The sequence below is a fragment of the Mycteria americana genome, chromosome 13 (assembly GCF_035582795.1).
Source record: "Mycteria americana isolate JAX WOST 10 ecotype Jacksonville Zoo and Gardens chromosome 13, USCA_MyAme_1.0, whole genome shotgun sequence".
Taxonomy (NCBI): Eukaryota; Metazoa; Chordata; class Aves; order Ciconiiformes; family Ciconiidae; genus Mycteria; species Mycteria americana.
The window spans coordinates 11315150-11337000 of record NC_134377.1 but is presented as its reverse complement, the minus strand read 5'-3'; the positions used below and the strand labels follow the sequence as shown (position 1 = coordinate 11337000).

The 21851-nt window shown below is 38.9% G+C and overlaps 1 protein-coding gene and 1 long non-coding RNA gene across 4 annotated transcripts in view; one reads left to right on the top strand and one right to left on the bottom strand.

The window, feature by feature from the left end:
* IFT81 (intraflagellar transport 81) overlaps positions 1-17711 on the bottom strand; it is a 43674-nt gene extending 25963 nt beyond the window's left edge. The window contains exons 1-9 of one of the 3 annotated variants that reach the window (XM_075515903.1): positions 17587-17711; positions 17082-17246; positions 16183-16286; positions 15367-15547; positions 12330-12419; positions 11190-11255; positions 10761-10871; positions 9443-9527; positions 1262-1425 (exon numbers count right to left, since the gene is read on the bottom strand). In XM_075515903.1, the coding sequence (XP_075372018.1) occupies positions 1262-1425; positions 9443-9527; positions 10761-10871; positions 11190-11255; positions 12330-12419; positions 15367-15547; positions 16183-16286; positions 17082-17225 (945 nt within the window). In that variant the 5' untranslated portion in view covers positions 17226-17246; positions 17587-17711. Of the gene's footprint in view, positions 1-1261; positions 1426-9442; positions 9528-10760; positions 10872-11189; positions 11256-12329; positions 12420-15366; positions 15548-16182; positions 16287-17081; positions 17562-17586 lie in introns of those variants that run through there. The other 2 variants (XM_075515904.1, XM_075515905.1) reach the window with 2 other exon arrangements.
* A 12-nt stretch (positions 17712-17723) lies between these two features.
* On the top strand, positions 17724-21106 carry LOC142416406 (uncharacterized). Its single transcript, XR_012777716.1, has 4 exons — positions 17724-18497; positions 19346-19503; positions 19590-19841; positions 20776-21106. It is a non-coding gene; the product is annotated as an uncharacterized LOC142416406 (long non-coding RNA).
* The last annotated feature ends 745 nt before the right edge of the window (positions 21107-21851 follow it).

Genomic DNA, 21851 nt, shown 5'->3' with positions numbered 1-21851 from the left:
ACGATCAGGATCCAAAACGGCATTGGGCTGTCACTGATTTTACTTTTATAAAAACTAGTCTTAACCTTAAAATAGAACGTATTCTTGATGACACTTCACTGCTGATTCTCGTCTGATCCAAAAAACCTGTAGGCATTTCTTTATTACATTACTTTGGCATGTTCTTTGTGTGAATGCGCAGGCTACTATGATGCTGATGTAGTTGCTGAACCTCTCTCTGCTTCAAGACACAAGAAGAATGGTGGATGGCAGCCCTCATGCCCATGGGTAAATCATTCTCTGATCTATTACAATTACTCTGTTTCCTCATTGTCTGTATTTCACAGCAAAGCCTGAGTTGGAGATCCTGGGAATACTAAAAACCAACTGATAAGAGAAGACATTTAGACTGAAGAGTGTACCTAGTAGTTTGCAGGACTAGTCTTCCTACCCTAGCTAACATTGTTGTAAATTTTCATCATCAAAAGAAATACTAATAATTAGCATTCCTCTGAATTCTTCTAGAACATAATATTACATATTTAATCTTGCATTTAGGATTATGCAAGTATGAAAACTTCATTGAGTGAAATATATAAATGTACTTCCATGGCAACAAATCCCTCTGCAGATTTTTGATATATACTACAAATAAGGATTTTTGCTCATTCTAACACCATTTGCTTTTAACTTCAGAAAAAAATCTGGAAAGATAAATCAAGTATTTGATCCCCAAATTTCTTTTGGTCTTACCAACTAAAACAAACAATATAGACCTATTCCAAACACTATGGAGTTCTCAGGCATTGCACATTGATTAAGACATAATATTGCTGAAGATGTATCACCCAGAGAATGTTGTTCACCACTCCATAAACACTCTCTACATGTTGGTATAAACTCCCTTGGTGTCAGGGAGAGTTTAAAACAAGTGAAAACTGAAGAGAAGAAAAATCAAACCTTCAGTGCTAAATTAACATCTCTGCTCAGACCACTGCAAACTGCTAACACAATTTGCTAAATAGCATTTAAGGATAGGGTTGGGTTTGGGGTTTTTTTGGTTGGTTGGTTTTGTTTGTTTTGTGGTTTTTTTAAAAAAACTTGTCTGAGAGTTTGCATTTAGTGATTAACACATCTTCTTTTCATTTACCACTGAAGGGATGTTCATTTAGGAATGAAACATTTTCTCAAGGATATAAAGTAGGAATAAGAAAACTACAGTGTACAAGAACCTTAGACTATGCTACGGAACACAAATTAAGTGTGACCTTGGTCAACTTACCTTGACTTCAAGTACATTGAGATCAGATTGACTCATAGCTGGCTCTGCAACCACCTTTTGTAAGAAATATGCTGAATTCTTCTTACTTTCAAGCTCTCTAGGTATTTTTTCAGTAACCAGGTATGAATTGAAATTTATCTCCTCTTCTAGTTTCTTCATTAAACCTTAAAAACAAATGAAATCAGTGTGTGTCTATAAAAGTAATGTACCGGATAATTAAGTTTGATTTCACCAACACATTAAAGTATTTAGCAGCAGATTACAACAACAACAGCATAACATTTGAGTCTTCTTTTCAACACTCAAAGAAACAGGAGTTACTCGATTTAGGTTTTTAATCTGGATGTTAAACAATATAATATGTATTATTATCCATCTGTATCTCTAACCTATAACTATTAACCCCTTGACAGATTATTTTCATCAATAAACAAGTAAAACTTCTTACATGAAGCTCTAGCTGAATCAGATGCAAAATTCAGCATGCAGCATTGATATAGAAAGCCATAAACCCTATGTGTGTCTTACACACATCAAGATACTGGATTCTATGTTACTTTTTTTTGTGTTGTGAATTACATTCTTCTGAAATTTTAAAAGTTAAGAGCTAGACTTTGGTTGCTTATGTGCATGCAAGACGGGGGGCAGCAAAGCATGCCACAGCTATGCTGAGTTGCTCAGAGGTTTTTTGAAGCTTGTATCCCTTGGAACTTCCCTGGCTGGAGCAGTGGAGCAAGCATCCTGAAGTTGGTCCTACTCACAGATTGCTTAAATCATTGTTTCATGTGAATTACTTCATCTACAGACAGAAATTATCTCTGTGTGAATCCTTTATCTGTACAAAGATCATAATTTGGCCTAGCTCATGCATAGATTTATTATATCCTTGGAAATTCTCCCTTAAAATGAAACTTCAATCTGGCATCTAAAAAGGCCTTAAAACGAGCAGAATTTAATTTATGCCTACTTTAAAGGTCTTTTACATTGCTGGGAACACTTATAAATTGCCTCTCTGTAAATAGCAGACTATTTTTTCTTGTAAGAACAAGCTTTTAATCTCAGGACAGTATATAGGGTGAGAATGCTGAAAATAATAATAAAATAGAAAAAACAAGAAGGAATTCCTGAGTAATGTAAAAAATTCTGTTGAGAAAAGCAACCCCATTTATAAGTGTTGCTCTACATAAGCCTGATGCATACTGCATGTTACCATGCTTATGATGACTTGGGTCTTGCTAGGGAGAGTAATTTAGCCTGCTTAACAGATAATTTATAAATAGACGCAGGTACATACAGATAAGCACAATACACAGCTAGAAAAATGCGACAGAATAAAATAAAGCATCTATTTAAATTACATTACACAGTCTTCCCCTGACAACAGACACTTTAGTGCAATTACTCCTCCGAGACACCTGTGCCAAGGACTACAGTATGACTTGGAAGTTATATGTCAGATGGGAGTGGGAATAGGTATTTCAGAATATTTTTCATGATCTAGACGACTAAAAGGTAAGTATCCTAGGTACTTTTAAAAACTACCTGCTAGAGTTGGGGTTTTTTTGGGGGTGGGGGTGGGGGGTGGTTCTCTCCCTATTTGGGAGAATATGGAATTGCCACGAAATGCCAAGGAAAACAAGAAATTCACAGTCTCTATCTCTCTCATATACTGCACAAGCAGAGAAAAGCTTGAGTGTGGAGATACAATAGTACCGCTGATGTTGCTGAAACAGATGGGAAAGGACATAGGTGAAACCAGAGTTTTTGGTTCTCAGGCTAAAAAGCCTGCCGACCATATCACTGACTGACCAAAGGAGAAGGTCAGAACAAAGGGAAACAAGCCTAGAAAAAGGGGGCCCCATTATTCTGCCACTATTTACCTCTAGAAACACCATACTGATAGATGCTCCTCACCCTCTGGTCTCAGCTCAGACTGAAAGGAAAGCTACTTGGTTTAGCTGCCAGAGAGGAAATAAGCCATTAGTTCTTGAGAAAGCCTCAAGAACTAGAAGAAAGAAAACAGACCCTAGGGAAAGCAGTGTTGCTAAGAAAGTCAAGTCAACACAAACTGAAAATGAGCGGGAATTCCTCTTTTCCAGCAGTTTAGTTTGTTGATTTTTGTGTTTATGAAAAGCAAAGGTAATTTATTTTGTGCAAAACAAACAGCATCAATATTGGTTTCAGAATGGGAAGCAGAGTTACTCTATGTATGCAATAGCCATTATGTACTTGGCACTACAGCTATACCCCAAGAAACACACTTGGACTTACTGAGAGAGAATTCCCACTTCTTTCTTCCAGAATAACTCAATTCCAGTCTTCCTCAGCCCACGACAGAGCTGGGCAGGAGGGACCACATTTTAATGTCTCACTAGAAATCTACCACCTCTGCAAATGCAGCAAAGCTTCCCACGTACACTGTGAGCTGAATTATCACCTCAGAACTGACTGGGAACACAACTCCCAATCTGATATTTATAACCAAGATCTTTGGTGTGGAAATCAAAGGGATATCAATTAAATTATTCTCATACTAAATACTAACATTTTTATTTCATCAAACTAGTTTCTTGTTTTCCTCTTAATAGCAAAAAAAATCTGCATATATAGCCTATACTTTATTTCTCATACTACTTCAGTTTTATTATAAAAATGTACATGCCTAAATAATTTATTGTAGATATGACACAAAACTTAGGAAATAACCGTGCCTAAACAATTGCTTTCATAAGAGCGGGGACCTAGTGACTTGACAGGGCATAACCTTGATCACTATCTAGATTTATTGCTCAGGTAACCTGAGAGCTATTACCAACTTCTTTTAAACACTGACTGGTTCTGCATCATGCTTACTCTTGATGGTGCAACAAGCAATGAAGCGAGTTAAAACTTGACATCTCAATGGGGAAAGACATGATGATTTAACATCCCTCATGACTAATGTAGTTTCTTTCCTAAATACTTCGGATATATTTTTCCTCCTATACAATTCAACATCTGGAGGAGTAACTACCTAAGAACTATTTTTGCTCTTAACAGAACCTTAAAAAACAAAACCTAGGGCAGATCTTGTTTTAATGTTTTTTTCAGTGAAAAACCTTTTTTCAAATTCCCAGGCTAGAGGAAAGAAAAGCAAGCATACTTTAAATCTTTCCATTACACATATAAATTCTGTTTTTAATGTTTTAACATTGACTTATGCTTACAAAATCTACATACGTAAGCTGCACAGAAGGTCTGGCTCTGTGCCCTAAGGTTATTTTAGCAAGGTTCTGCCAACCACGTATTTACATGTGGAGAGCTATTAACAGCAACTCCTCATGTTTTCCATTCACATTTTTTTATTATTATTATTAAAGAGAGGGATTGGAGAAAGAGTTTCTTAGTGCTTGCTCAGTCATGTAGGAAAGAGGCAAGTTTCCCTCCAGAATTCTGCCTAATGGATCTAAAACTTGATTCACCTTGCGCTCAGATTCTACTTCTTTTCCCTCTCCAGGCTACCAATTATGCATCCTATACCACAACCATTTGCAACAATAACTGATTTTTTTAAAAAGGGGAAAAAAAAAAGGAAAAGAAAAGAAAGAAGAGCACTCATTTTATAGACTTATCTGCCAACACTTCGTTTAGTATCACATAGGAAGGCCACGACAAAGGCAGGTCTAGAACAGACTTTCACATGGCATTCACTTCCATCAAAGCCTTCACCTCCCTTTCTGCAATCATCCTCAATAAGGGAGCACTGAAATTATTCCATCCACAGCTTCCAATGATATCACTTCCAATTTCCCTGTATTAAGCAGAGACCTGGGACGTGCAAACACTGACAGATTATGATCAAATATCCTTTCAGTATCTCCTTGAAAAACTAAAAAGCTTCCTGAATTTGCCATTGTAAGTTATACTTTCCATGTTTATAATTATTACTGATGCTCTTTGAAATCTCTCTGACCTTTCAACATTCTTGAATTTTGGTCAATGGACACAGTGTTGCAGTGATGGACATATCAGAGCTAAAAAGAGAAGTAATATAACTCTCCTATTCCATTTTCTTCCATAAATAAATGCATGGATAGCATCAAATCTTTAACACTGGGAGCTCCAGTTCCACCATTTTTACACCATGACCCACAAGTCCTTTTCAGAGTCACTTCTTCGGAAAGAGGCCCACATGCTGTAACTACATTGCATATACATTATTCCTGGAGGAACACTGTGGCATTTGGCTGTTCCTCAAAATATATACTGTTGGCATGGGCTTCTTAAGTGATTAAGGTCACTTTGAATCAACAGTCTGCTCTCCTCATTATTCATTCATTTCTCCAATTTTTATTTCATCTGACAATTTCACCAGTGATCATTTGCTATTTTCTTTCAGGTACCTGATGTAAATACTAAACAAAAAAGAGCCAGACATTGATTTCTGCATGTTCTGATTAGAAACACATCCACTCGGTGACAATTCCCTGATTAATTTCCTTTCTAAAACTTTCAATAAACTCCTTTTAATCCTTTTAACATAGGCCACGTTGAATATTTGCTGCCTTGTTTGTTCTTCAAAATGGGGTGCAAGCTAAGAGTCAATGGTCTTAAAAAAGTCAACCATAGCAGTACTATTAATCTTACCAACCAAACTTGTATTCTCAAAGATATCAAGTTAGCTTAAAAGTGCTTTACCCTTGACCTTGCATCTATTGACAGTGACCTTATAATAAATAAAATCATTTAAAGATGGAAATAAAGTTCCCCCTAAGCCATTCTCCTTTACCAAATACATCTATAATTTTAATTGTAATGTGGTCTGCAGTGTTGGTGAAGATCATTTAAACTTGGAATTTTAGGGAAAGATAGTTGTGTGGAAAAGAAAAATGTTAATGTTTTCATTCAAATGGAATATTTAAATAATAGCATCCCAAATTTTTATTTTTCATCAAGTGTTCAGAATGACATAAAATAGACATCTGTACAAAGCAAATCCTCTTTGACCGGTATCTTTGATGTTCTCAGTGCTCTGAATCTACTACTACATATTAACTTAATGAAGTATATAAATGACACAATTCACTGTTTATCAACAACAATCATCTTAACACATTCTTTTAATCAATATTTTCAAGCTAGTCATCCACTTCTTCGTATTTCTGCCAATAAAGTGAACAATAATGTTCTGTAAAATGGACAGAGATCAAGAATTTCAGTAATTCAGTTCGCTTCTTGGCGTTAACAATTTGTGTTTGTGCCAGCAGAGATATTCAAACCAAAACGATGGCAATCTTGCTGAGCAAGCATGAGCTAGGTTATTCAAGCTAGCGGTCAGTGTTAATATAAATACTATTCATATCCGGAAAAACAACAACAACAAAAATACCCCAGAAACTGCAAATTCATGTTACTTAGTGCTACCAGCAGCAACTGCCTCTCTGTAGTTAAACAACATACTGAGTACTACTGAAGTTAATAAACAGGGAAGTACTGTGGAAACCAGTGTGATCAATTTTAGTCTACAAAACATCTGATAACAATCCACTGTTTTTCATGATACAATACAAAGTCTTCTAAATAGTATATTTCTAAGAGTTAAAAACCTACTAACCATAAGCTGTATTTTCCCGGCACAGCTAAAGCAGACTGATGCTAACTGCACGTTAATGATACTCATGAATACGTGCTAATTGCATTCATTACAGAGTTCCTTTACATTTCTTTAAAGTACTCCTTTACATTTCTTTAAAGTACTTCATCCTAAATTAATTATAAGATGAAGTAATCAAAGCAGCGTGCATGTGTAAGACAAACAAAAAAGCTGCTACTCATTAACAACAACTTTCATCATTTTATCTTGCTTTGGAAGTAAAAACACCTGAAGTATTAAAAATGGAAGAAAATTATTTTAAAGGAAAGTATCTAATTTCCAGTGAAAATCCACACCTACCAACCAGCCATTGAATTGTCAGCATACAAGCTATACTGATGAGTAGGCAGCTGAGGTACCAAACTGCAGCCAAGGGGAATTTTTAAAATAAAATAAATTGTGCTAACTGTAGACCAACAAAGCTTTTAAAATAAATGGAATCCTATTCAGTGCACTGTGGTCACCTAATTTCAATTCTTTAAAAAACAGAGTTGGCATTCTGTAATTGCTACTACAGGCAGTGTCTTTGTAACTACTATGGGGGAAAGCAATTACAAAGCTAAGCCCTGAAGTCTTTGTTTGGGCAAAATTTCAACACAAGTTTTCTTAAGTAATGACTCCAAGTTTTTCTTTGGAACATCTAAACACTCTTTTTTTCCCTGCAAGCAGGACTCAAGATAAGGAAATTAAATATGTTAACTTTATCTTTATTTCATCTCAATGATTAAATGACATATTTACTGGCTTTTTATTATGTTACCTTTGCTTCTGTGAACTGAACCCATCAAGTTTCCATTGGCCTTAAAAAAACCCAGGAACTGAAATAGAAATGTTGACACAGCTTTGCTGTATAAACTCTGATAGCTACTGCAAAAATGGAACAGTTATAAAATCCACTGCAGGTCCCTTTGAGTAAAGAAGATAGTTCAGATCCTCTTTAAGTTCCATTTGTAGTTCAGTGGCTGATGAGCATCGTAAAAAAATTAAAGTAAAATTACAAAGTAATAACAACGCAACGTGGTGGTGACTGAAAAAAAATTCTGTAACTCAAAACAGCTGCCAAAGCAGTTATGTGATGCAACTGGAATATTAAATGTACTTGAAAGAGTAGGACAATGACTTACTTTACTAAGTTTAAATCAATAAATAGTCAGATTCTATCATTTTGGAAGTAATCTATACATATAATAAAAATCATTCTATGGCTTTTTTTTTTACCACAGCAACTTAGAATGCAACTGGAAAAGCCCTGTGAAAAGGACCATTCTGAGTCTTATACCTTCACACTACTTTACATACAGTAAGGTATTTCCCTATAAATCAACCCCAATGCCTGTATAAACAGCACATAAAACCTCTATCAATCCTGTGATGTGTTATTAATAACCGAGTCCAAGAGACAAACTGGAAGGGGTTAAGCGATTTGCCAAAGAACATGTACATCTGAAGCACTGAACCCTAAACTGACTCCTAGTTTTGTTGTCAAACTGCCAGGTTAATCGTTGTTACATTTCCTTAGAAGTGATTAAATCATCAGAAACCTAGAGGCTGTCAAATTGTAGCCTTTGGAGACAGTTAGTTACGCATTTATCTAGTAACTGCAATTCCTTCCCACCTGCTATTTTTATAAATTATCATAGACTACTAACTTACTCCACAAGTAGTACAATTTATTTTGCTGAGGTTATTTGCAGACTGGGATATCACTGAAAACGAGGAGAAGCAATCTTGCTATTATTAATGTAATACAGCAACATACAACTCAATCAGCTACAGTTGTATAATGAGAACAAAGTATTTTCATAGGTAAACAAATATATTCATATATAAATATATAGGCTTTAATATATAGATATATCTAGTATATCTACTTATAAACATAATCATACATAAGTGTGTGTATGTGTATATAATCCATGATCTATAAAAAAAGCTTAATTAGGAAGTAGCTTTATTTTTGGTACCATAAAAAAACTACAACACAAAATTGCACTACAATAAGAAACAGGCCTTAAAGCTTTTCAAACAAATATTTTGTAGAAGGTAACTAGAAAAACAAGTCTACACTGAATAAAACATAGTATTCAATGTATATGTACATTCATTGAGAAAATTTTTAAGAAGCAGTACGTCACCAATGCCCAATTACAAACACAAAAGACATAAAACCTTACTAAATCAGAAGTTTGTCTTTTCTAAGAGGCTTCTGCTTTTTCCAGCCCTTTGTAGGTCCAACTCTTTTTTTTTCTTGCAGACTATTATGGTTAGTATTCAGTATTTAACTGTTTCAAGATTTTTAAAAAGTGGACCTCAAAAATATGACTGATACCAGCTTCCCTTGTGATTGGCTCCCTGGCTTTTTGTGGCAAGGCACATTCAGGCTTAGGATTTCCAGCATGTGCCTTTAGAACACAAGTTATTTCTTTCTTTAGATTCTCTTAAGTTCCTGTATGCTTTTTGTCACTACCGTATTACTGAGAGCCATCCGGTTTTGATTTCATTTCTAACAGAGAAGTGTAAACCCCCAGCCTTTATGGATTACTACTTACTTTCGGGTTTTGAATCCACTACTGCATGATGCATCTCTTTCAGCTGGAGCTGTGCTCTTTGCAGTCTCTGCTCTGCGTGGAACAACTTTTGAGAGAGAATTGGACACACATAAGCTCATTCCTTTGAAATGTATACTCAAACAACTAAAACAAGAGTATCAAAAAGAATCCCAAATGCAAAAAATGGTAGCTATAAGCATCTAGTGATTATCTGTTTCCCTTGTGAAACAGATTTTCACAATTGGCCTCTACTGTTAATAAGGAAAGTATTCTTGTACTCCCAAGTGATATTTTCTCTATGGCAGAAATTCGTTAAACGATTTTCAACCAAAAATGAGTGGCTTGAACATTAGAACAACAACAACAAAAAGACAGCAAGAATCAGGATTGCAGCAAATACCTATCCCTATACTGCAGTTCTTCAATGCAGCTGAGCTGCCACAGCAATCCACTGTCCAGCTCGAGAGCACACAGGAAAGCTTGTTGCCAAACAACATCCAGTTGATTAGCATTTTTGTGATTTAGAGAGATGTGTACTAAGAACTGGAATTAGCTGGACATCACATTCATTTCACTTGTGATCTCGCTCAGGTTCAAGCAAAGACCCAACAGCTGGAAAGCCTACTGATTCACACTGATTCCACATCCAGATGTAGACTGCAATACTAGAAATCTGGGGGTTTTTCCCCTTTTAATACAGTGTTGAAGTTCATGTTACAGAATTTGGTGAGATAATATAACAACATGGCACTGGATTTTATTAAAGTATCTTGTTTTGACAACATAGCTCAGGAATAAAACCCACCCTTATATGCAGATGTCAACTGCTTCCAGTGCTTCCTAGGACACCATTTTTGTCAAATTTGGAGACCAAAATCCCAAGGTTGCTCCTGAATACATATTCCCCCCACCCAGTGAAAAGCTGAGGTACTTGCTGTGTTATTCAGCCCCTGAAATCTTAATGCAGATGCACAGAGATACAAATCAAACTAAGGAAACATTTGCTCACTACCATAAATATAAAGAATTCTCCTTGGGTGCTACAACAGTAAGTCATGGAACATTTCCTGGGACTGCTAAATGATTATGTCAGTGGCAGCTGAGGCAGCCAAGTACCTTGAATGAGGTGTTCAAAACTTGCAGGGTCAAGCCTCTTCCCTTAAAATGTACATAAACACTTATATTTTAAGTGGGATTTAATTGTCTGATGTTGGGAGAAACTCTGTACCGTTGTTCCTGATGTACTTTTTAAAATGCATGATTCCCAAACAAATGTCAACAACTATTTATTTTAATAGGTATGTTTTTATGTCAGTACCTGATTTTTTTGTTCTTGTTTCTGTTGAGCCAAAGATTCTTCTCTCTCTTTTTCTAAGCGAAGCTGTCTTGCTATTTCAAGCATTTGTTGATGATTTTGTACTGTCTCCACCTACAGCAAGTGGATAAATAGTGCATGTTACTGTCAGATAGTTGAGAAATACATTAAAGAGATCATATGTCTCACAAGCCCACTTAGCACTTCCTTTCCATACATGTTACTACTCAGAAATGACAGCAAAGTACTGGACTCAAGATTCTTAAAAGCTCTGGACTAAGGCCTAGGGAGATTCCCTGTGGGTCAATTAGTTATTCGATTCCTTCCTAGACATACAGTATGTTTATCTTAATCCTTGTTTGCATTCCAAAATCAGAGTTGCAAGCCAAGGATTATGACACTGAAATGTAACAGCATTACTTCTCTTATTACCCTCTTCTTAAGACGCTCAACTCTTTTGATGAGTTGATCTTTCTCCTCTTCCATTGCACTGATGTCCTAAAAAGCAGAAAAAATAGATAAAGAAATGTTAATTTATTTACAATACAATATGGATTGGACTAAATTCTGTTCAAATTAATATGAAAACTAGAATTCTTCTCTGAATACACTGAAGCGGTTATAATTTTATTGATCTATGATCAGAACATCCAGGATTCCAAACTCTCTCTTCTCTCTTACTTCCCCCACAGTTCCCACTCTCTTTATGCTAACATTCCTTCATCTGCATCCTTGAGTATTAGTGTGAACATTTAAAATAAAAGCAGGTGGGTTTCTCTAAAATAATTTAAAAAAATAAACAGAAACAACCAAGCAAAAATCAGCATGAATTCAACACCTGTCAAACATATCTTCTTGATGTTACCACCATTACCCACTTCCTGGCAGGCAATTTTGCGTGAAGTTGCATACCGGTGATGTTTGCTTCCACTTTTTGTATTAAAATTGTGTTAAAAGAAGCACTTCCTAGTGCTAAAACATGTATCCAATTATTATTCTCCTTTAATCCTATCTTACAACAGCAGAATTCCAGAGATGGATAGTTATGAGAGAAAGGGAAACAAATTCTCCAAATTTAGGCCTTATCTCAACATTTGCTTAACTTGTCTATATGTCTTACTGGAAAGCTGTACCTGCCCTTAAATATTTTGCTGAAGCAGGGTAAATATATTTACTTAACACCTTAGCCACACAGGATCATCATTTTTGTTGACTTAAGCCTTAATTCACTCAACACCCTCTGAAATTATTACCCCATATCAGTAAAGCAAAAGGCTTTGTATCAGTTTGCACTCACAGGAAAGGGAGTTCTAATATTTGAAAATCATGCCGAACAGAGTCTTGGCAGCCTTGTTCCCCAATCTGCTTCAGAAAGCTCAGTTCAAAGCACGAACAAAGACTTTCTAATTTGTTTGCCAACACAGAACAGTTTCAAAAAGGCAGCTGCAGTGCCTACCAGCTCTGACCGCTACAACTTATACACTGCAATGAGTCCACAAACCCAATAAAAATAGAACTGACATTCAAAAAAAATCTAAACAAAAGTTGTGCAATTGTGTCAGATTTTTTTACCCTTCTTATTTCTGCAGTAGATAAACCAGATGTTTTGAGCTGCTCGCACTCCTTGTGTAGGTTTTTAAATACTTCCATCAGTTCTTCATACTATAAAGTGAAATAAAAACCATGCATAATGAGCTCTGTGTCTAAGGATTTTCAGATCAACATGTTGCTTTACTCCTAAGACAGTAAATATAGAAATAGAAATATGGTGATAACAAGAATTAAAGGCATTTTTTTCATCACAAAAGCTGTCAACTTATAAAGCAAAAACAAAAAAATCACAGTGAATTATCTTCCATTTGAAGGTACACTCAGAAGTTTCACAGTTTCTTCAGTATTTTCACCTCTTCCCTTGTAATACATAGTGTATTTTCAAAACAGGAAGATAAGATGTTATCTGAAAGGGACAATGCTATATTAACAAATTATTCTCTCTTACTATAAAGTTTACACATACGTAAATTTATCAGCCCAAAAAGGAAGAGCTTGATCTAACAAGATGCTTGATTGAAGCAATGGGGCTTGAATTTATAGAGCACTGAGCTTTAATCCAGCAAAGCGGTCCAAGAGCACACCTGACTTATGTGAGAAATAGTTTTGACACATTGCATAATCATGCCCTCAGTATAATATAGAGATTGATATATGTAGTTTGGTAGTTAGAAAGAAGTAGACAGTGTGCTACTTCCACACCAGTACGTTGCCCACCAGTAATCTTAAACTGAGAGGCAGTGTGAAAGTCTGTGTGGGCAGAGAAATAACAGGGGACAAAAAGAGTTTAGAAATATGGATAGGAAATAAATTTAGATTCAACTTGGAGAAATGCAAGCTGAGATACAAGGAAAGATAATCTCCACAGAAACAGCCATTCAATAAGATGGAAAAATCTAAAAAGAGAATATCAAGTCATTTTTTACTTCCTGGAAAGAGCATTTCAAATGAATGTTTAACACAAAATGGCAACAGCAAAGGCCAGTTCAAACAAAGGCATCATATCCCCGAGCAGTGAAGCAGCAATTCCATTCTATAAAACCCTGGAGAACTAGCATCTAGAATGCTCTGTTCATTTCTGGTTGTTTCAATATCAGGCACAAACTGACAAGCTGGAATGAATTCAAAAAAATAGCAATGAAATGGCTACTGAGAAGAAGATAAAATAATAGAGAAAGAACTTGATTAAATGGCAAATAAAGGTATGATAAGGCATGCACACGCCGGACAATGAAGAATGAGTTACAAAAAAGTAGGAGTAAAAACACAACTGGCCTGCATTATATCACTTAAGCATTATAGAAGTACTTCAAATAATGAAATAATGAAATAAACAAATAATGAAATAGCAGGTAGTCTCTGAGCAACTGTATTCACGATTGCTGATGTCCAACAGCTTTCCTTTGTGTGGATTCTCCACCTCTTTCAAAAGGGGAGTTTAATAAGTCTTTTCCTTATTGGGACACAAAATTTCAAGACTAATGGTAAGATTCAGACAAGGGCATAGCACCGTTGGCCAGATCATAACGAATGGAAGGCTTCTCACTTTCACCAAATAAAAGCTGCAGCTACCCCATGTGCACCCAAAATAAGTGACACACTCAAATGACCGAAGAACACACAGGTTCCTATAGCGGAAAGAAAGATTCCTGGCACCTGAGGGCAACTCGCTGAAGACTGGACAGCTAGATTTATGTCTGAAGTTGCTTACTTTTTAAATTATATACTGCAGCCAATCTGATGTCCAAATCACAACACAGTTGGGAAGGTGACAAGTACTCTGTCTTATTTAAATAATTTACAAAAGTACATTTGAGCTCGATTCTATACCCATAAAACTTGACCATGTTCTAAGATTTCCAAACTCTCATGTTCGAAATGTTTCTCTTAAAATATACTATTGCAAGTCTGTCTATCTAAACACTTTAGGCTAAATTCTTTAATTCATTAGTATCTAAATATTTGCATGCTAATGTTAAACTACATTGAGGCACTATATTACCCCAGCTTCTGTTTTGAATTAATCAGCAGGGCATTAGTTTAATAAGACAGTTATATTACTGTAATCCCCAAAAGGAACACATCTTACGTAATGGAAATAATGGAGTTGGATATTTATACATATTAAGACTGTGACATACTGAAAAAACATAAAATCTCCATTCCTTTCTCTCTTTGCTACTTCTGCTTAGTTATTCCAAGTTATAAATCCAATATTGTTAGTGGTTACAAAAAAAATAAAAGGCTTAGTCAAGCTTCAGTCAGACTATACAGCTTTGCTGGTGCACAGTTAATAAATCGAGTTACCCGTTACAAACATTCAAAACCACTGTGATTTTGCAAGTCACTATACATAATAAAAGGCACAGAAAAATGGATAAAAATTAGGTAAATATGTACCTCAGATAATGCAGATGTAAAAACATAACTTTAGTTCACTTTAAGCTTTACCTTTCAAACCCACCCACTCTGGCTATCTAAAATCAACATCTAATGCTCACAAAAGAAGTGGGAACATAATGAGTAGGAATGTCAGCCCAGGAAAAAGAAATTTTTTACTTATTCACAAAAAAATAAATGGTTGAAGCAGAAGTGGGATAAGGCTAATACAAATATTAGGCACTAAATACTATACAATCAATTGACAATTAGGAGACATTGGCTTTTAGTCATAACATTTTCTGGACTAGTTTGAAGTGGTAATTTATAAAGTTCAAAATATCTGTCATAGTTCATAGGAAAAAAAAAGTGTTTAAAAATTAAGAAATAAAAATCTGTCTTGGCCAACATGGCTCTAAACATTATTTAGTACCCAGTACATAACGGGCTTAAAACCTTTTAATTCAATGCTACCTATTAATATACAATTTCAGGGTTATTGGAAGAAAGGTGGTGAAGACATATATTTCTTATTACAATCTTTGCTCACCCTTGATTCCAACATGCTCTTAACATAACTCACTTGAACATGTACTTCAACAGTAACTCCTGGATTCATTTACCCCTCCTCCTATTGGCACTTTAATTAATTAACGTAAAATGTCATGAAAAATGGTACCTGTTTGTTGATGTCAGCCACAGTATCATCCTGTAGGAACTCTGCTGGCACTTCCAATTTTACTAAGAAACGTGCCAGGTAAGCTCTTTTCTTGAGTTCATTGGTCCTCTGAAGAAGCCAGTGTAAGACAGGATGAATTACAGGTTTGCTTCCAGTAACTAACCCTTGGCGAAATGCACTCCTATACGAAAACAACAAAAAGAAAATACCAATAAATCTCAAACTAAAGAACACTGGCTTGGAACAAACAATTTGCAATATTTTGACATTCCCTCTCCACTTGCCTAATGATTTTCTTAATGCTGTTAGAAGAGAAAACACTCGTGATGCCAGTTTGCTATTTATCAACCCGATTCTGCTACCTTGAGACAGATAAAAACCCCATACACATCAAAAGGCTAAAGCCAGCAGCAACTACTCTTCCTTTTCTGCGATATTCTTCAGGAATAAAGGCAATGTGGGAAGCGTGTGGGTTTTCTGGGTTATAACCTGGCGCAGGAGGGTGCAATCCAGCCTAGGGCGGCTGGTCTGAAAGGGATGGGGAAGGGACTGACCCTGCCAGTCATGCGGCACCCTCTCCTGGCTGACTCCACAATAGCAGCTGCTGCAGCAGGGCCCTACACCTGCAGGAGCCTCCTGCTGGCATCCCCTATACCATACTCTACAGGGACAAGGGAGGAGCTGTCTTCAAGGTGTTACACATACCCAGGGGGATAGTCGAAGTCAAAAATACAGACAACTACTGAATTAAAGGTCGTTACCGTACAAGCTCTAAAACACGTTTTACCGTGATTTGTAGACAAAAAAGATACTTACAAGTCTGATATACTTCCTGGAGGTTTGTATTTAAGGATACCAAGAAGACTCAACATTCTTTTAGCTGTTTGTTCCGGCAGCTCCTCTCTAATGTCAACAGCATGCTAAATAGTTAAAAAAAAAAATGAATTATCCACTGTTTGTCCAAGTCAGGTTGATTAACTAGCAACACTAAAAGAATTGACTTTATCCATTTATCGCATGATATGTCAATGAAGTGAGATGCTTTATACAGAACATCCTTGTTATCACCAAACTTCAAGTCTCTTCTAATGGATTTTTCCTCCAACATGTGTATTCAGGTAAATTTATTCTACGTATACATTTTCCCTGCTCATGGGACCTCATCTATGCAGTCAAACTGATTACTTCCAAGGAAGTCAGATATCCAAGCACACCAAGGCGTGTGTATCTGCGCCCCAGATGTACGAACAATCCCATCTAATCTTACACACACTTTTGGTAGCCTCAAAGGAGAGAGATTCAGTATCTATTGCAACAGCTAAGTCATGAGGTTCAGTTCTTGATCAGTTCCTGCCCTGTGTATGTGTGCAAGTCGCAGCCTGACTTTTGACTTAAGAACACAGCAATTGTCAGTATGAACCAAGATCTGTATCCCAAGGAAAAATATACAGTCATCAGACTCTGGGGGACAGGGATCCTGCATCCCTGGCCCAGGAAACATTTGCTGCTTTGGCAAAAACACACAGATGTATAGACAGAAAGGGCTCTCGCAGGCACATTTATTTCCAGGAAGATTCATACAAGCTATTTTGGTAAACCAAACATGCCAAGAGATTGTACAGAGCCAGACCTAAATAAAAGCAAATTTCTGTGTCAAGCCCATTTTAAATGTTTGCAGTTATGCAGGTTGGAGCACCTCCAATTGCCTTCCTTACCTTCGGGTCAATCTCCCCCAGAACATCATTGAGCAGCTGCAACAGCTGCATTGACTCTAAGGAGTCAAACGTGATTAAATTGTAGTTCTTCCTGAAGGGCTCCTGATTGAGCTTCTCAACAATGAACTGGATTTGATCACTCATAATCGTGTCCTGGAAAAACCTCTGCGGAAAAGACAGAAGAGATGTCAGGAGGCCTCAGCGGGGAGAGGGAGCTGGGGGCTGCCGGGAAGGCGGGCGAAGGCACCACCTCAGCGAGGCCCACGGCAGCGCAGAGGCGGTGAGCTGGCACCGGGCTCGGCGGGGCCCAGCTCGGCCGCCCCCTCGGCCCCGGGGGAAGCCCCGCGGCCCACGAAGAAAGGCCCGGCCCCGCACAGAGACTGCGGGGGGAGGCAGCCGAGCCCCCACCGCCCGCGGCCGCGCCCTGAGGCGGCCTCGTCCTTCGCCCCCCGCGCGGGCCGCCCCGGCCCTCCCGCGCGCGCGCGCGCGCGCGCCTCCCGGTTACCCTGGTAACGGTTGCCAGGCCAGGGCGATGGCGTCACTTCCGACACTGCCAAGCGCTTCTGCCAACGCGTCGGAGCCGCTGGAAACGGGCTCGAGCGAGGAGGCTTCCGCGCATGCGCAGAGCGGCGCGGCGGCTGAGCGGGGCGCGGGGAGTGCGGTCTGTGGGGGGCGTGGGCGCCCTGGCCGGACGGGCTGTCCCGTCCCGTCCCGTCCCCTCCCCTCCCCTCCCATCCCGGCCCGGCGGAAGGCGGGTGACTGCCCTGTCCTCGCTTGCTTCGCTGCACTCGCAGCCGGCTGCGGCCTGAGGGGAGGCAACGCGGAGCACGCAGCACCGAGAGGCTTCCCGGCGGCGTCGCGGCCTGCCCCAGGCAGCCCTTCCCCGTGCGCCGCTTTGCCAGCCCGGTGGGGCTCTGGGAAACTCAATCTCCCCCCTTCCTGCCCCGAATTGGGCAGGAATTGGGATTTTTATCCCCAGCTCCTGACCAGAGGGCAGCTGGTGGCAGTGCCACAGCAGCAGGCCCTGCCCCGCGCCATGGTGTGAGGCAGCGGGGGTAAGCGCAGCACCGTCACTAGACATCAGATGGGTTTCACAGTAGCGTAGGGTCGATGCTGCTTTGCTATGTGGGAAGCATGGCTGTGGTCGCTGTAGGTGATGCTGGGGTGTACACTCCATAGGCCAAGTCTCTGGTGGGGCTTGTTCACAGCCCAAGTGCTCTTGATGCAAGGAACGGCAGAAATAGGTTTGAGATTCACCCTTTAGAGTATATACTTAGCTTTGCAGTTTCTTAAGAGGGAGGCTGTTGTCGCATGTGTAGGAGATGTACAAACAGATTGATGCAGTTACCCAATTAAGATTTCTGGCAGTCTTTGACAGCATGAAGAGATGTCAAGTGTGGCTGATGTACGTATCAGGTGAATGGTTACTTCATTTCTTTGAAATGGAAAAATGTATGGAGGATCCTTGTGAAACAGGAATGCCAGTCCTGCGCCCAGGCTTCATTAGGGGCAAATGGCAAATTTATATCCTCAGGGTTGAACATCAGTTGTCAGTGTGCCTCAAAGTAGCAATAAATATGTAGTGCTAGCTATGCTAAATCTGAAACAAGGACAGGAGCTTCAAAAATACCAAACAATCAAAAATAGACTACGTATTAAAGTGGAACTTGTTCATGAAATGGATACCTCTCAATCTGCAAGTTCTTTGTGGCAGATCCTTAAAAACCCATGTTAAGACCTTAAATAGGTGGATTTTGGAGCTTCTGCTATTGCAATTAGCTTCTTGGATAGTCTTAGAATCCCATGTGAGTCCACAGATGATGGATTAAAATATGCAGTGAGTCATATTAAATTGGTGCCAATTGAAATGCACAGGTTGTAAATCACTGCAGAATTTGACTCAGTAAATAGCAATCATAAATGTAATATTTTGCAATTCTAAGCACTGCGTCTATCTTAGATTAGCTCCTTTCTTCTTTCTGAGGAACAGAAAAAGCTTCATAAAATACGAATTTACTGGTCTTCACGGAAAGCCTGAAAAGTGACACTGCATTGGTGTCCTAGCTTTTAACTGGCTAAACTAAGTTACAGAGGGGATGGATGGGTTGCTTGTGATCGTGCATGAAAGCTGTGGTAGAGCCAGGAACATAATCCAAGTCTCCTGACTCCTGGATTTGAACTTTAAAACCCGATCATGTTTCCTTTGTGCTTTCAGTCTGTATACTGACCTTTAGGAATCGTATTTACCTACAAGTTCCCAGAAGAGATCTACTTTCCCTTCACATGCTTTCCTGGTATCAATTACACTTTTCTTCTGATGAGTATTTTGAGCATATAGAATACACAGAGAGAGCAAACGAAAACAGTATTTCCTGTGGAGGCACTGGGGGCCAGGTCTGCTCCCTGTAGACCGCATTAACAGGTAATAGGAAGTGCTGGATGTGGGTTCACCACTTAATGCTAGAGAAACACTGCTTCTGTAAATACTGATACACATCCTTTCTTCAGGTCTCCGTGCAGAGGGGAGAGCGATTGTGCCCACAGTACTGAGGATGGAGAGGGATTTGTGCTGGGTACAGTGGGAGGATGCTGCTCTGAGATTCTCCTTTCCATCAGACTATTTCAGTCCCTACACCTTCCAAGAAGCAAAGGACCGTTCCCTCTTCTCATGTCTCTGTAATGTTAAAAAGGCAACAGATAAAGAAGAGGAAGGATATCTGAAAACTTTAGAAAATGCCAAGATAAGAAGAAAAAAAGATGGTGAGATTGTTTCGCTCTGTCATGGTGGAAAGCCATGAAGTCTGATTGTTCTGACTCTTGGGGAAGGAGACCTCCATGACTAGACATCATTAGAACTGGACTGGCTGAGCTCCAGCTTGCTGGCCTGTTTGAAAGCTCAATTGATTGAAGGCAGAAGCAAAATCATACATCAGAGCCCAGTTCTATGGGACTTCCCAACTTGGGGAAAGTGTGGGGGATCCTGTGTCATCCTTAAAGTTGTATGTTTTCATGAGCCTTTCTTCCAACAGTTTTGTGCTATTTGTACATGCAGCCCAGAGTAGCCATACTGCTACCCCGGGCTGCCTGGCTGCTGCTTGATATTTGCAGTGGTGTCTGAATTTTCAAACATACTGCTTAAAAAAAAATTAAGGTTTAGCTCAGTGTCTTGACCTCCGTATTGTATCACAACAGAATCTTCACAGACATAAAAGAGAAAAAGAGATGATAGGTTTCAGTGTAGTCTTGAGTAAATTATTACAGGAAGCAGCTGAGATATTTGTTTGATGCTTAACTTGTCTTAAGTTATCTTAGTTGGGGTGATGTGGCATCTGGCCTTCAAGTCTTACAGAATTGAAGGCCAGTGTTCATATATATTTGTTGTATAATTCTGAGGGCATTTTCCAAATTCCCAAGTTAGTTTACATGGAGAGTGATACAGGGTTTCAAGCAAAGTTTCCTAAATGACGAGAATTATTACAACAGTTCAGCCCTATGGTTCCATCCAGTTCCGTGCATAGGGCTTATGTTTTATATTCCTTGGGAAAGGCTTATGGAAGCTGCTTATTGAAAAGGCATCATGCAGAGGCAACGTGCGGAAGAAAGATAACGGAGCCTGCAAATAAACTATCCGGAGCTCTTTAGATCTGCAGGCATGGCTTCATTACTCCCTCCTGACTTTCTCCTCCCTTTATAGCTACTGCTGTGTGGATGACTGCCTTGCAAAACTGTGAGAGAGCTCAACCATAGAGGCCAGCAAATCAGAGTGGAACGAAACCTGAGCAAATCAAAATAGTGCTCCATGGGCGAAGAGAGATCACCTTATATGGGAACATCATGGGCAAGAAGATGAATATGTCCGGCTGAGCTGCTGAGGTCAGATCCCAAACAGATGGAAGACGTTAATGTGAAAACAAGAGCATTTAGGAAGAGAAGACAACACTTACTTCTGCTTTGCTTATGCAATCTGAGCCCTCCTGTTTGTCTCTTTTGTTATAAATATTGTGTTATGTGTATGTACACATAGGTCTGACTGTGTTATATTAAAAAGTCAATTTCTTTGTGGCTATTCTAGCACCTAAATGCATTCGAGGTGTGTTTCTGGTTCCCACTTGCAGCTTTTTCAGTTGTTATTATGTAGCAGGATTTTGTTTGCTGAAGTGTCACCAATACCAACCATAGCAGTATGGACTCTGGTCAGCAAAAACCTGAGTGATCACTGATGTCTCAAAAAATTAAGCCTGTTTGTGCAGAATATAACTTGTTCCTGTGTGCTAAAGCATTTAAGACAATACTGACAGCCAAGAAGCCTGGCTGGTTCTGAATGTTTTGTGATGACTACAGCCATAGGTAGCATCCTAGGTGATTTAAAATACTAAAGGATTGGAAGAAAAACATTAGATCTGTGTTGTAGGGTTTGTATATTTTGTGCCTCTGTGTGGGTCTTCTGTTGCAAGAGAGAGGACCCTGGTCCTTTTAATCTGGGTCTAATGGATTCCATTCCAAACTTCTTGTCTTTCAGTCTCTGAGCCTGAGATTTACAGGTCCCACCTTGACAGCTCTGCATCTTTACAGCTCCACCTCCTGTGTTTACAGTGTCAGATGGTGGCCTCACGCCTGCTCCTTGACCCCCTGGACCAGATGCAAATAGTTGGCTTGCAGCACACTGACCAGCTCTGGCTTGTGCATGGTTCTGTGGAGTAGGAGAGGCTGCAGCCAAAGTATGTGCCATGTATTGGCTCTGCTGAGAGGAGTAGTGACTTTGTCACTCCC